Source organism: Egretta garzetta, unplaced genomic scaffold (assembly GCF_000687185.1).
Source record: "Egretta garzetta isolate BGI_Z169 unplaced genomic scaffold, ASM68718v1 scaffold41, whole genome shotgun sequence".
Lineage (NCBI taxonomy): Eukaryota > Metazoa > Chordata > Aves > Pelecaniformes > Ardeidae > Egretta > Egretta garzetta.
The window spans coordinates 1,070,238-1,085,081 of NW_009258755.1; the positions used below are offsets into that span (position 1 = coordinate 1,070,238).

Sequence of the window (14,844 nt, forward strand, 5' to 3'; positions counted from 1 at the left end):
CTGTTGTCTGTCTTCAGAAGCACGGGCTACTTCAGGAATTCTTAAATCATGTAAAACTTTTTGCACTTTTGTGAATGCAGCTAATGCTGCAAAGGAATTGACTTTGAAGTTGGTAGCAGACAACTTATTCTGCGATTTCACAGTTTTAAATGAGAAGGTGCTCTCCTGCTTGAGAATGGGAAACAGCCAGATGGCAAGGAGTTAATAACGTTTAATTACAGGGGTAGATTAGAGTTCTCATCTTTCAGTATTAAGCCAAGATTTGTCTCTGCACACACACTTAATTTTGCCTCTACACCATTAAATATTTCTGCATGCACTCCTGTCTTAGTTGCCAAAGGTAGCAGGTTTATTGAAGTAAGTGTATAATTAGATAATTGTGTGTTGGGGTTGACTCATCACTGTCTTCAGTGGCCTGAGTCTGGGCCAGTTCTTGTTGTCTTACAGATTTAGGTCATATCAAGAACAAGATGAACATAGATGTGACTTGTGGAAGGTTGGACGCAATTTATGTTACAGTTTTACCTCTTTAACATCTTTTCCTCCTCCACAGCTTGCATGTCCAAATATTCTGCTGGATGCATCTATTACTATCCATCTTTCCATCGTAGCCATAATCCTGCTCAGGCCGAAAAGTTGCAAAAAGACCTTAAAAGATACCTTACAAGAAAGATTGGATTTGAAGCAGTTATGCGCATAAGATGTACAAAAGGTGTGTTTTAAATACCAATTTATACGGAAAAGTTGGTATAAGCATGTTAACCAGCATTTTGAATGTGCTTAGTCATTAGCAACCTTAGGTTTCAGGTTATTTCTCTTTCACTGAAGAGTTAAGATAGTTGCCTGTATGTAAGTTACGTTAGCTTTTGCCGTTGGGTTTTTTGTTTTGTTTTTTACTTAAGATGGCACCATCTCACTTCAACTAAGTTGACATGTGTAGTATAAGGGCATCATTCGGTTTGGAGTGTTCAGAATTGAACATGAGCTCTACAGGATTATGCTGAAATGTCTAATGATTCATGTAATTGAGTGTGCGTGATAGATAAAGTATTTTTACAGTTTTCTTAAACATGGCTTGAGGGCTGTGGGTTTTAATTATTGATAAGAGGTTTTCATGCTGCTTTAACCTCACTGAATTATTTAATCTGCTTCTAGGTCTTTCAATACACACTTTTCATGGGAACTTTTTTGTACGATCTACTGATTTATTGTCTCTTGCCAATGTCAATCCTGATGCTGGATTTGCAGTACAAATGTCCATCGAGGAAAGTCTGACTGACACATCTTTGGTTTGTTTTCAAACAGCTCTTTTGTATACTTCCAGCAAAGGTAAATAAATTCAAATGAATTGGCCACTGGGCTTTTTGTTTTGTTTTCTCACATAATGTTCGTATAGTTGGTTCCACAGCCTTTTGTTGTTCTCCTCTAAGATTCCCGAAGAGAATCTTGTCAAAGCTAGGGAGCCTATTTGGCAGTTAATTACATAATGTAAATCTTTATAAACTCTATTTTGATGGCAAAATGTAATTTATCTCCACTTTACATAGAGTTGATTCAGCACATTTCCTTTACTTAAAAGGCATACTGTTGTTATAAGCAATCACACGTTTGGCACACACTTTGTCCAAAATCACAGACCTGTGATGGATTGGAGTGAGTTGCTAGTACACTGGGTGGGCATAAAGAATAGCAGCTACTTTCTGTTGTGGGAGATGCCACAAAATTTGGGGATGGAAATTAATGTATTTAATTTGTAGGATTAAGACACTTATTGTGGATATTATAAGCTAGTTTGTGTTATGAACTTGTGTGGATTTGTAAGTTGAATGCTTTGGAACATTGTGGAATTTGAATGGGTTACGAAACAGGAATGGGAGATAGTGTTACAGCAATTTCCTGACTGGTGTATTTTTGCAGAAGGAGCGCATCTTAGATGAGAGGAGGTATGCTGTAATGACTGAATTTGTATACCTCTGACAGGAGATACTGCATAATGATTTCTACTTATTTTTATTAGGTGAACGTCGAATTCGAGTGCACACACTCTGCTTGCCTGTAGTAAGTTCACTGGCTGATGTATATGCAGGAGCAGATGTACAAGCAGTTGTGTGCCTCTTAGCAAACATGGGTGAGTACAGACCAGAAAGATTCAAATATCTTTTTGTATGTTCTTAATTTTGCTGGCTGTTTAAATGAAGTAGTGAATGAAGCCTGGGTATTGTAAAAGAAGGTTGGAGTGGAGCACACTGAAGCCCGAGAATACAAAAGATGACAAAATCAAAGTTATACCAAAACTATTAACTGAAATATTCCTCAGTCTGGGTACTTAGTTGACTTCAATCTTTTAAAAGGACCATTCTTGGATTTTTCTCTAGAGTTTATTAAAGGACAAAGGATCATAACACACTTGGATCAAAACTCTCATTTCTGTATTGTCATCACCATGGTTGTTATCTCAAACTTTAGCATTCTAGGATTACTTAAGAGACAGAGTGATTCAGTTTAGTGAGTTGCTGGAGACTAAAAGGGAACTTCTGACAACAGTGTATCCAAGAGATGCATTAGTTTTCTATGCTTGTCATTGCTGGTTTGAGGATTCTTAATTATCCCCTACTTGTGGGTCATAAGTAGCTGTTTTCATAGACTGATCTCTGCCATTGAATGTGTATGGCTCTGTGCAGCATTTTAGTATATGCTATGTTGTATATTAACAGTCAAATAAATTAGAAGAAATAAATAGTACTTCTGTATCTCGTCTGAAATGTGCATTCAGTCCAGCAGGTGGCTTCCTCCAACCAAAGGATTTGCAGCCCTTTCTCAGCAGAGAAAGATGAAGCTTTGTTTACACTAATCATAATTATGCCACTGAAATAATGGAAGAAATTTCTTGTGGAAAAAAAATTTAAAATAATTGCTGCAAATCTTATCTTGGAGGTAGGACAGCAGAGAGTTTCAGCAATAATTAAGTTATTTGTATAACGTTTAAAACAGGATTTATATTTAGTCTTGAGTATATATAACAGCTTTAAAATTTTTTTTAATTCTCCAAGAGTAGGAACTAGGGAGTGGGGATCAGCCACACTATATTTTTTAAGCATCATGAAAGTGAGTTTCTGTGTGGGCAGTAGTCTTATTTACTCCACAGGGGGGTGTGTGTGGGGGGGTGGTGGTGGTGTTAAAATCTTAAAATAGCACCCAAAAGCACAACTAATAGTTTCAAAATTCAAGGGAATGAATGAGTTCAACTCTAGTAACTTCTTGTATCCTTCTAACCCAACAGCTGTGGATCGCTCCGTTTCATCTAGTCTTTCAGATGCAAGAGATGCCTTAGTTAATGCCGTGGTAGACTCCTTGGCAGCATACATGTCAACTGCCTCAAATCTGCAGCAGTCCATGCTGATAGCACCAAATTCCCTCAAGTTGTTTCCACTGTATATTTTGGCCCTTCTCAAACAGGTATGTATAATCTAGTGGATTAATGTTTGATAATTTTGATAATGTTTGATTCATTGTTCCATTTGAGGAATTCTTCAGCTCTAGGTCAAGCAATGTCTGCACTTCTCTAAAGTTATAAAATTGGCTTATCCTCTTTGAGCTTAAAGGACTTTTCACATAAAAGATTACCATGTTAGCTTATTTTAAATGATTAGTGCTTGAACAGTTTATTGGTTTACTTGATTTTGAATTTTTTATATTTTGTTTTATTTTATTTTGCAATGAAAATAAAAATATATTGATTCTAACAATTAGCATTTCCCAGATTTTTGGCAGCTGATTGGTGTTGCCCATAAAGATTGTTGGAAGCTGCTTATTAGTACTTCTGCAATTTCATTTTATGAAGAAAAAGCAAGTCAAATATTTTTCAATGCATATACTTTGTACTTTAAAGTACCAAGAAGGAAAATAAGTTTCCATAAAGATACAGTGAAATCTATTACAGAAACTAAAGGGATGTAGTTTAAAGTTCGCACAGAAGTAGTTACTACTTTTTGATTTTTTTAATAACTTTTTTGTATTACCAAGCATCATACTTAAAAAGAGAACTTACTGCAGGGTTTCATTATGCATAAATCTCATAGCTTAAAAGATTTTTTCATGTTTGACAGTTCTTTGTTATCTTACCATGAATAAACCTTTATGTAAGTTTGGTAAGAAACTTTTCTTTGGCTTAGTGTTTACTTCAGTTTCTAGTATACTGATTAGGATTTCTTTGGTACTCACGTAAGTAGTGGAGTTAATAGTGGGGAAAAAACAGACCACTTATTTTCAAGAGGACCTATGTAAAAGAAGTAAGAGTGGCTGAGAAAATAAGTTGGTTAGGGTTTTTTTTTTATTATTATCTTTGTTAATAATAAAGCCAGTGATATAGAGAAACCAAAGCCAAAATATTCGTGGCAGCCAAGGAGAAGAGGACTGATGTACTTAGCTTTGCTGTAGAAGTGACTATGAACTTTGATTATAGGAATAGTCTCCGTTGAATCAGTATTATTTCCCTTCCAAAGCTTTTCCTTAACATTTAATTCTTACTAACATAAAATCAGAGTTAATCTTATCCACAGAAGTATCTTTTTTTTGAACTCTGCTAGGCTCATATCTTCCTGTGGCATCTTGCATCAGTTTCACAGGCCAGTAACACTTATCAAGAATAAAAATGAGAAATGCTGGCCCAATCACATATAAATCTTGTGCAAAGCAGAAAATTTTTTTATATTCTCTTTCATCAGTAAGGAGGGAGAATAGATTAAGTTTTAAAAGGTATTGTATTCAAGTTGTATTTGATTAAGATTCTAATTATCTCAGTAAGGTACATTTCTTTACAAAAGCTTTGCCATCTTTGCTTAACACCTTCAAAAAATCTGAAATGCACTGTTTAGATGTGACACAAAATGAAGGTTTTATTTGAGTAACACTACTGTTCTCTTACAGAAAGCATTTAGAACAGGCATGAGTACGCGCTTGGATGATCGCGTATATGCAATGTGCCAGATGAAGAGCCAGCCTCTTGTTCATTTGATGAAAATGATACATCCCAACTTGTACAGAATAGACAAGTTGATTGATGAGGTAATACATGAAGTCTGTCTTGTAACATTTTCTATTTTTTAATGGTTTGTTAAACCTGATGTTGTGCTACAATAATTTAAAGTTGTTATTGTAATGTAAACTGAACATTTTCCATAAGTTACGGAAAAAATCAAGAAAAACGTTTATTTTTAAGTTTTGAGTTGCAAGTACATAAGTATGTTATGAGCAGAACTGTGGTTTTACTTCATCTTGTTTCAGTGACCGCAATAATTCCATGTTTTTCTATTATATGAAGGAAGTGGAGAAGATTGTATGTGTTGGCAACATCTCTAGTGTGTTTTGTGTTTTAGAACTGTCCAAGGGAAATGGATGAAGTAGATTTGGTGGAGGGTTCTAGGTTTTGTATACTGAAACTAGATAAAGTTGCCTGCAATAGCAAATTTCCAGCAGTTTCTTGGATTGATGTGGATGAAACAGAATTGTACGTCTAGATGGTCATGATCAGACTGAGGAAGTGCTTTATGAGAACAGGTTTTATTAAGTCACCTTTTACAGAGGTAGCCTAGGAAATGGGTGCAATTTTTAATAGCAAGAAGGAAGATGGGCTTTTATTGAAGGTCCAAGTTAGTTGTAATTGCGAAAATAAGTTGTTGGGGGTTTTCTTAAGCAAGTTTTTATGAGTTTGTTAGTCACTAGCTTTGGAAAAGTATACGGTAGGAGTTCGGGTTTAAGTGTCATACAAGATTATATGGTAACTTGAATAGTTTCTCTGGCAGTTGGTGTTGTTCAGCACAACCTGTGAGCTATTTATAGTCTCAAAGTTTCTTTTAAGGTGTTTCATAAACTCACATATGCAAGTCTAAACTTGGAGTTCTTCAGTGGAATTGCTTAGTCTCTTTATATCCTCCCCCCTGCCCCCCAATAACTGAGAAGCCACATTCTTCAACTAACCTTGTGAAGGTTTTCGCGGAACTTATGCTGAAATTCAGTGAGTGCTGTAAAGAACCAGCAGCATCTTTGGGAGATCCAGCTTTATTAGCAAAGTATTTCAGATCAGTTATTTCTAGTAGAATAATGCAGAAAATAGTGCTTATTTGACCTACTGAAATTAATTGACAAACTACATTTTAAATTATATAAGTGTGCTAATCTGCTGTTTAGTACTACTTCAGTTTGAAGTATTTGTGACAGAGACTGTTCTTAAATTTCTTTTTTCTTTAGAAAATTCTATGATATATATTACAGATTTATTTTTTTTTACATTTTTGCTGGTTTTCTTTTCTCTTAGCACTTGATTCTTGAGAGCATTGAGTAAAGCCTGGAACTTTTCCCAAGTGGAATTCAGTAGCTTGATTTTCATCATTATGTATAAATCCCCAAAAGCTTCTAATCTATTATATTATAATATGGGATTTTAAAAATAGTAATTTTTTTAATAATCTTTTTGCCCTGAAATCCCTACATTATTTGCAGAGCGCTTCATGGATTCTTAATTAGATACTCAGCTTATTTTTGTATTGGAGGGGGAAACAACTTTAATCTGAAAATACTGGGGGGTTGGGGTTTTTTTTATTGGTTTTGGTTTGGTTTATTCCTGGGGAGGAAGGGGGGTGTTTTTTAATAATGTCATTGCTAACAGCCAGATTGTTTAATCAGATCAGTCGTAGTGTTCTGTGGACAAACACACATATCAATTCAGGCAGGATGTTAAGTCAAGGAACTTTCACTATTTTACTGCATTCAAGTAACAGAATTTGATGTTTTTCTCCTCTTGCAACATTTCTACTGAAGTTGAATGCAATGAAAAAAACCTATGGAGATTGTTTGTAGAAAATTTAAGTGTTAACACTAGAATTCTTTTGGAAGTTCGTCATCTATAGCATGAGAAATGTTACATACACAACTTAAAGGAACTTGCATTTTTTAGGTAATAAAGTAGCCTCTAGGTTAAGAAACATTCCAGAATTGTTTGATGTACGTAATTATTTTAGGCTTAACATAGCATTTTGTTACATGAGAATCCTCAAAATTTTGCTAGAGATTAACAGTGTTTTTTCCTGTTTTCTTTTACCTGGTTAAGATAAAAAAATAGGATTTATTTATATCCTACTGTTATTGAGTATTGTTTTTTGTTACAGAGTACAATACATGTAAATGACAGAGTTGTTCCTCAACCACCTCTTCAGAAGTTGTCTGCAGAGAAGTTGACAAGAGAAGGAGCTTTTCTTATGGATTGTGGTTCAGTAAGTTACCAGTTTCACACATTCTTCTTTTTTTATTAAAAAACCAAAACACATAAAAAAACCTGAAAAACCAACATCTGCTAAATTACTAAAAGCAGTCAACTCTCACCAACAGCGGTGTAGTGAACCAGCATTCCTGGTAACTTGGCAGTAGTCTGTGTTCCAGTGAAAGGCTTCTTACTTTGATCAGAGGAGTGTCTTCGGGGTTGCATATTAAGGCTTCAAAGGTTAATTTTTTTTCATGCTAGACTGATCAGAAATAACAAGAGCTTACATCAAGGTTTTTTTTTCCTGGAGATAATGGTTTTCCATTTTCCAAAACTTCTCTTAATGGCTATTAAGTTGTATGTACTACAGTCTCTCTAACAAAGCACTTCTCATTGATGCAGGAACCTTCTCAGTTATGCAAACAAATATAAGTGGTTTTATAATTTGTGGCTTGTGTGACATAAAAGTTGCAAGAGTGAGGGAATTGTGGGGAGGGAACAAAATCTGTAGATACAGTTTAAGTTATTCATAGGAATTGTACTAAAACACACTTAATTGGATAAAGCATTATGCTACTCAAATAATGTGATAAAACATTATGCTACTCTAATGGCAATCTAGAAGGTGCTTTAAACCTTATATGAGTTCAGGGGCCGAGTGTGAGTGTGTGCTGCTTTTGGCTGGGATGGAGTTAATTTTCTCCACAGTAGCCAGTATGGGCCTAGGTTTTGGATTTGTGCTAGAAACAGTGCTGATAACACAGGGATGGTTTTGTTACTGCTGAGCAGGGCTTGCACAGAGCCCAGGCCTTTTCTGCTGCTCACCCCACCCCACCAGCGAGTGGGCTGGGGGTGCACAAGAAGCTGGGAGGGGGCACAGCTGGGACAGCTGACCCCAACTGACCAAAGGGATATTCCATACCATATGACATCATGTTCAGCATATAAAGCTGAGGGAAGAAGGAAGGGGGGAGATGTTCAGAATTATGGCATTTGTCTTCCCAAGTAACCCTTATGCGTGATGGAGCCCTGCTTTCCTGGAGATGGCTGAGCACCTGCCTGCCCATGGGAAGCAGGGAATTAATTCCTTGCTTTGATTTGCTTGCATACATGGCTTTTGCTTTACATATTAATCTGTCTTTATCTCAGCCCGCCAGTTTTCTCATTCTTGCTCTTCCAATTCTCACCGCCATCCCACTGTGGGGGGAGTGAGTGAGCAGCTCTGTGGTGCTTAGTTGCTGGCTGGGGCTAAACCATGACAGAATACCAAACTTCTGTCTCCAGTTGTCTGAAATAATTACTATGATGTGTTTTCATAACTGATGTTTTACTATGACTTGTTTAGATTGGGAACTCGGTGTGCAGTAACTGACTATAAAATTTCAGGTTTTTCATTTTAGGACGTAACATGGGAAGTTAGTCTATTAACTGTTCCAATATAAATGTGTCCTCATCCTCATTCTTTCAGTATTTGCATTCTACCTGTATCTTTTTCTTATTTAATGATCTCCTTCCAAATGCTACCAATGTATTAGTAAATGTACAAATAATGAATATAGATATGTATGTATGAATTGCAAGTGGAGCTCTCAAATTATTAATTTGCATGAAAGGTATTATTCTGGTATTATTCCAATTACATCACCACTTGTCTCTTTATCTAAAATGTATGCAAAGCCTTTACTAAAATTGATTCTGACATCTTGCAGATTTTCTACATTTGGATTGGAAAAAACTGTGATAACAACTTCATAAAAGATGTCCTTGGATACCCAAATTATGCATCAGTACCACAGAAAATGGTAGGCATTTTAATGAGATGTGCTGTATAGCGATTGCATTTGGAATCTATATTTAATCTATCTTTTCTGCATTTTCAGTTTTTAATTATGTAACTATGAATTAGGGGTTTTTTATTGGCTACCTTCTAACCTCTTGCCAATTTCATAGGAGACAGATAGAAGTTGTCAAATGCTTTCAAGGAAAGAATGTAAACATCTACATTTTGGCATTCATGGAATGCCAAAGAATTGTTCTGTGATATTACTGCTTTTATTATTTTTATGGAAACACATATGGGCTTACAAGAATGGGATGGAATTTCATAGAATGAATACAAAAATTATCTATTCAGATGCGTTAATTGTTGTGATTAGAGTTATTTTATTGATACCGTGGTTTTCAGAAGCCTTGTGTTCTCCAAACATGGTGTAAGTTACCAAGTCTATAGTATGATGTGATAGGCCTGTCAGTAAAGGGCAAGAGTTAAGTTTTGCTCATCTTCCAAGCCTTGAGTCAATGTTAAAAAGAAACGCTTTTAGCTATTAGAACATCAGAGACCCTTGGATGTGTGTTTCGGTGGAAGGGTTTTTATATTATAACGTGTACCTGTAGTCTTGTCTGTGAAACAGAGCAGCAATTAAAGAGAAGGCCCCTCTTTTGTAGGTAGTGATTCCAAAATGTCAACAAGTGGTGGGTAAGGATGAGGCCTTTGAAAACACTCTAGAAAAGTTCAGAAACAAATGGTTATATTAGATAGTACCAAAAATGTGTTCGTTGTTGTATAAACACGTAGGAAGATAGTTCCTGCTTACAACGCTTGCGTGGTATGAAGGGGAAAACTACGTGACAAGTGGTAATTACAAGAACAAGTTAAGAGGAGTGAGCTTTAAGATTACTATAAAATTGAACTGCTTGTTTGGAGTTTTGTATCTTGCTTGTATTAGCAACTTAAAACCCTCCCCTCTGATCAGCTGGTGGTAGCTATTAGTTGACAGTTTTCAGGAAGAACTTAGATGAAGGAAGGATGATAACTTTTTTCCAGTGGTTATATAGCATTTATATATAATGGAAAGGAGAGAAAAAACTAATATAAACCAAAGTTATCTTTGCTTTTAAATTATGTCTTCCATCCATTTATTACAAAGATAGCAATGGAACTACTTTTAAATCTGTAATCAATTCTTTTATGTCATATTGTCTTAAATGGTTATATCGGCCTAAGAATTGGTATTTTTAGCTCTGTGATGGCTCCAGTTTTTTTTAATTAATTAATTCAGCTCATTCCCCAACCAAATAGTCCAGTATAATCTTAGCATTGAAATGTGCTTACAATTCAGTTTTCACTTCTTCGTGTTTTGTTCATCTTTTCAGTGATGCAAAATGCAGCACGTAGGAACTTGATTGATGGGGGAAGATAAAGGCAGCTGCAGCATTTTGAAAAGATGCCTTTTGAAATGAGCTTGCTTTCTAAAATCTTTTGCAGTTTAAGGCAGTTTAAGTGAAAGATGTACAGCTTCCTACAGATGTTACTGAATTTATGTACTTTAAACTGAAAAAAAGTATATATGTACTCCATGGTTGGTAATTTCTTAATAGAAATTGTGGCTTAGGTCACATTATGACAATCATGATCTATTTTTTAAAATAGTTTTGATGATAAAAGACGATGACTTCTTTAAATTACCTTCAACCAGACACAGCTTCCTGAGGTAGATGCGCTTTCTTCAGAAAGGACACGATCTTTTATATCTTGGCTTAGAGACAGTAGACCTTTAAGTCCAGTTCTTCAAGTAATAAAGTAAGTATTTCTGTTAGATACCGAGTAATTACTGGTAAGTTGTATTTACAATTTCTAATTGACACTGATGAAAAGTGGGAATATCTGACCTAGAAGAAACTGAATAACACTCTCTTTCCAGTTGATGTAGTGCTGTTATCTAAAACCCCTTAGCAGCAAAGGTCATCGTTGAATCTACTGCAAATTCAGTTACTAACAGTTTTATTAGTAGGCGTTACTTGCATATTTTTATATCTTTAAGAATATACTGAAGCAGTGGATATCCTTATGATCAATGGGGTTAACCAGGTTAATTTCTGGTATAGCTGTTATAATTTCAGTACATACACATACACAAAAATTCCAGTATGGTTAATAATCTCTAGATGGTTTAATAATATTTAATAATAAATATATTTGTTGCTGAGCTCCATAGGCCCACAGTTGATTTAGGACATCTGAGGCAAGTGCTGAAGCCTTTTTCAAGCCATGACCCACTTAAAGAAGTTTAAATTCTGTAAAATGTTTATACCCGAGTTTAACTTTGTCTTCTCTAGAGTACTGAGTTTACTGAACCTGACAGGACATCACATTTTAAGAGTATGATGACTTTCTTACTGAGATAAATAATGTTTAAGTAGAGGACTGCAAGTTCTTCAACTGTGGGGATTGTGGCTGCTGCTTGAATTGCAAGTAGTGCTGAGAGACCATAGTAAATAGCAGAGCTTTACTGAACACTGTACTGTACCAGTGGAGAGGACTGTGCCCCGGCAAATATTTGCTGCATCCCGGAAAATTTTTATTGGGGCAGTAATTTGGGATACTAGGTCTTTGACATGTTTACCTTCTTTGTTCTGTTGCCAAATAAGAAAAACTGCGGAAGGGATTGAGACTACATGTAGCCAGAGAGATAAATTTTTCCATTTATTTTAATCTTTATCGGGATTTAATTTAATCCTTTCAGAATTCATTGCCACTAGCGTATTTCCTAAAAGTGGTTCTGGTTTAGAAGTTATGTTTTCTTTTTGTGTTTCTACAAGGTGTTTTAAATACTATTTCACCCACTTTTTAAGAAGTATAAAGTGGTAGAAAAGATGCTGTTGTTCGATAGTGTATTACAAACCTTAGGGTTTTTTCCTAAACTTTGGATTATTTGCAATTGTAGTACCTTTGGACTGAATTTAGACTCAAAAAGACAGTAAGCAATTCATTAGAACTTACGCCTCTGCTTGAACTTACAGTGGATTTTTTGCATGATGTTTGGACTAAAATACCTTCCTCTCTTCTTTCAGAGATGAGAACCCTGCCAAAACAGATTTTTTTCAGCATTTAATTGAGGATCGGACAGAAGCAGCTTTCTCATATTATGAATTCTTACTTAATATTCAACAGCAGATTTGTAAATGAACAAGGGATAAAATAGAAGAAAAACCCTGACTTCAGATAGAAGCATGGGCCGAGAGAAGCAAATGGGAAGTTACAAAAGTGGATACTTGTTCTTCACAATATAGAGTGACCAGCACTGTTTTGGAAGCTTTACAGCTAAAGGAGTATACTATTTCCAAAAGAATTTTGCAGATTTACTTCAGTCTAAAAGTGCTAGGAGTGATGAAGCTGTTTCACTAGTAAACTTTAAATTGGTTTATACACGTTTCCAGTTGTGCAGCGGTATGGTGCTCTGTTTATTGCAAGCTGGTGAATTTATGTAGCTATGTGGGATGATATTTCTTAATGAAATGTACAATTAGGTAAAGCCTTTTTTCTTACATTTATTATAGTAGCCCTTCCAGATCCAAATTCTTAAGAGATGTCAAAGGGCAGTGCTGTATGTTGGTTGTTTATATGAATTTCTTTTTAAAAGGAATGATTCATATTTACTAAAGACTTCAGCAAATTCCCTGTGAAAGTTGTAGAGTTTCAGTAAAGTACATCAATTGTAGAAATAAAATATATAATGTACATAAATATTACATTTGTAAAGAAAATGTAAAAAATGTAACTAAAAAAAAAAGACTTAGTTCAGTGTGCAGAATTGTTGAGTGCTCAATGATGAATTGTTTTGTCCCAGGCTAGACAATGAAGTTGACTATGAAAACATGCTAAAAAAAGTATCCATGTAGAAAGAACACAGCTGCTTCTTTTGTTAATTTTAGGTGAATTTATTTATGATTGGCTTACTAATTAAAATATTTTGCTTTATCATGTGTTTTTATATTTATGCAAGTATAATCTTTTTGCAACTAAACTCTTCCTTCCTGAGCTGAATATTGAAGAGAACATGTTTACCACGTTATTTCCCAGACCTCTGGAAGGGAGGAGACAACACTGCGTAGTCTGAACTGGGCTATTGATATATAAAGTTCCAAAAACCCATTTTATGTATCATCCAGAGAAGGCATATCTGTTAACCTTGTTTTACGTTTTGTAAAGTACTGTAGTCTTGGTCCAGGTTTCTGTAACTTGTGTTGTCTGCCATTTAGAGTACGCGTGGGTAACCACTCACTCACACTTGATTATTTGATTTCTGCTGTGATCTAAAGGAAAAAAAAAAAAGGAGGGGTGTAAAAAGTAATTACCTTACATCAATGAAAGTAAAGGCTTTAAAATGTCAGAATTCAAACTGTAATCACACTGTTGCATCTTTCTGAAACTGTGTCCTTGCTAATGTTTTGGTAACTCAATGTTTGGGCTTTTTGATAGATTTGTCCCAGGCTTTTAAATTCAATTGTTAAGTTGGGATCGTTTGGGTTTGGGGTTTTTTTTTTTTTTGAGGCACATTAGAAATAATTCATAAAGCGCAATCACTCATACTTACTATTCTGAACTTTGATTATTTGTTTGGTGTAATGAAATGTGACTACAATGAAATAGTTAAGTACAAAAAAGTAAATTATAATTAGTATGATTACATTTTATTTTTTTTAAAATAGCCTTGAAAATGCTAACATTGCATTTTTACTGCCATGTCCCCTGGATCAAATAGTCAAGGAAAAAAGTAATAGCTATGGATTGCAAATGCTTTAAAAGTTGCACTAATTGAATTCTGCAAGTAGTATTATTCTGCATGTTAGCACAAACTCATTGTTTGGAGAAGATACCTTCTAAGTTACATTTGTGTGTTGTCCTTAACTAACTGTGTTTAAGTTACCCAAAGATTCCCTAGGAGAAACTTTCCATTTAGTAAATTAATTTATCATGTAATAAATGTCTGAGGCGATGCTGAATGTTGTCCCTAAATCAAACCTCCTGGACTTCAGTACTTGTTTGTAGATAAGTTTGCACTGGGTGAAAGCTACGTGCTGCTGAAGAGTGGGGCGACTTAAAAATAATTTCTGATTGCAAAGGTGAGAAGAGCATGTTACAATTTTAAATGGCCAACGATAGATGCTTCTGACTTGTGAGCTTGGTATTGAATATCTGGGAACATACTATGCCATGATTAATTGCAGTGTGTTCTGTAAAACCATTACTTAAAGCTTTATTCTTCTATGGGTTTTGTATATAAAAATTATGAAAAGTACACCTTGAGAGCTATTTGTTGAGTAAAGTTATTACACGGCAGAGAGAATCTAGTTATTTTTTGCTAATCATAGAGCACATCTCCATTTTGACTGATTTTCAGTTTAAATTTTAAAAAGACAGCCTCATAGAAGTATCTTGAATAGAAACATCCCAGGATTTACTGTTTTGAACAATAGAGTATCTGTAGGCATGGCAAAAGTATCTACAAGACAGTTTTACTTACTGTGGTTTGGATCACAGCACTGTACCAGAAGATACCTGCCGAAAGATGAATCCCTGCCAAGGGATGCACTGGGAAGCTCAACAAGCTTTTTGCCTACTGAGTGAGATTTTGGAGGAGAGAGAAGGGGCGTGCTTTCGTATCTGTTTAAGTAAAGCCCTGAACTGTCCAAAGAAGTAGCCGTTGTAGGGATTGAACTCTTCCCAAAACGCCTTCAACACTGCATAATGTTAAGTCATGCCTATTTAATGAAAAATTGAAGATTTGCTGGGGAAAATGTTTCCCAGC

At 35.2% G+C, this 14,844-nt stretch overlaps 1 protein-coding gene across 2 annotated transcripts in view; it reads left to right on the top strand.

Annotated features, from left to right (window-relative positions):
• The window catches only part of SEC24B (SEC24 homolog B, COPII coat complex component), a 46,975-nt gene extending 33,581 nt beyond the window's left edge, over nucleotides 1–13,394 (top strand). For both annotated transcript variants that reach the window (XM_009649191.2, XM_035888873.1), the window contains exons 16-24: nucleotides 554–712; nucleotides 1,156–1,329; nucleotides 2,018–2,128; nucleotides 3,281–3,456; nucleotides 4,927–5,064; nucleotides 7,164–7,268; nucleotides 8,965–9,057; nucleotides 10,732–10,835; nucleotides 12,107–13,394. In XM_009649191.2, the coding sequence (XP_009647486.1) occupies nucleotides 554–712; nucleotides 1,156–1,329; nucleotides 2,018–2,128; nucleotides 3,281–3,456; nucleotides 4,927–5,064; nucleotides 7,164–7,268; nucleotides 8,965–9,057; nucleotides 10,732–10,835; nucleotides 12,107–12,221 (1,175 nt within the window). In that variant the 3' untranslated portion in view covers nucleotides 12,222–13,394. The remainder of the gene's footprint in view (nucleotides 1–553; nucleotides 713–1,155; nucleotides 1,330–2,017; nucleotides 2,129–3,280; nucleotides 3,457–4,926; nucleotides 5,065–7,163; nucleotides 7,269–8,964; nucleotides 9,058–10,731; nucleotides 10,836–12,106) is intronic.
• The last annotated feature ends 1,450 nt before the right edge of the window (nucleotides 13,395–14,844 follow it).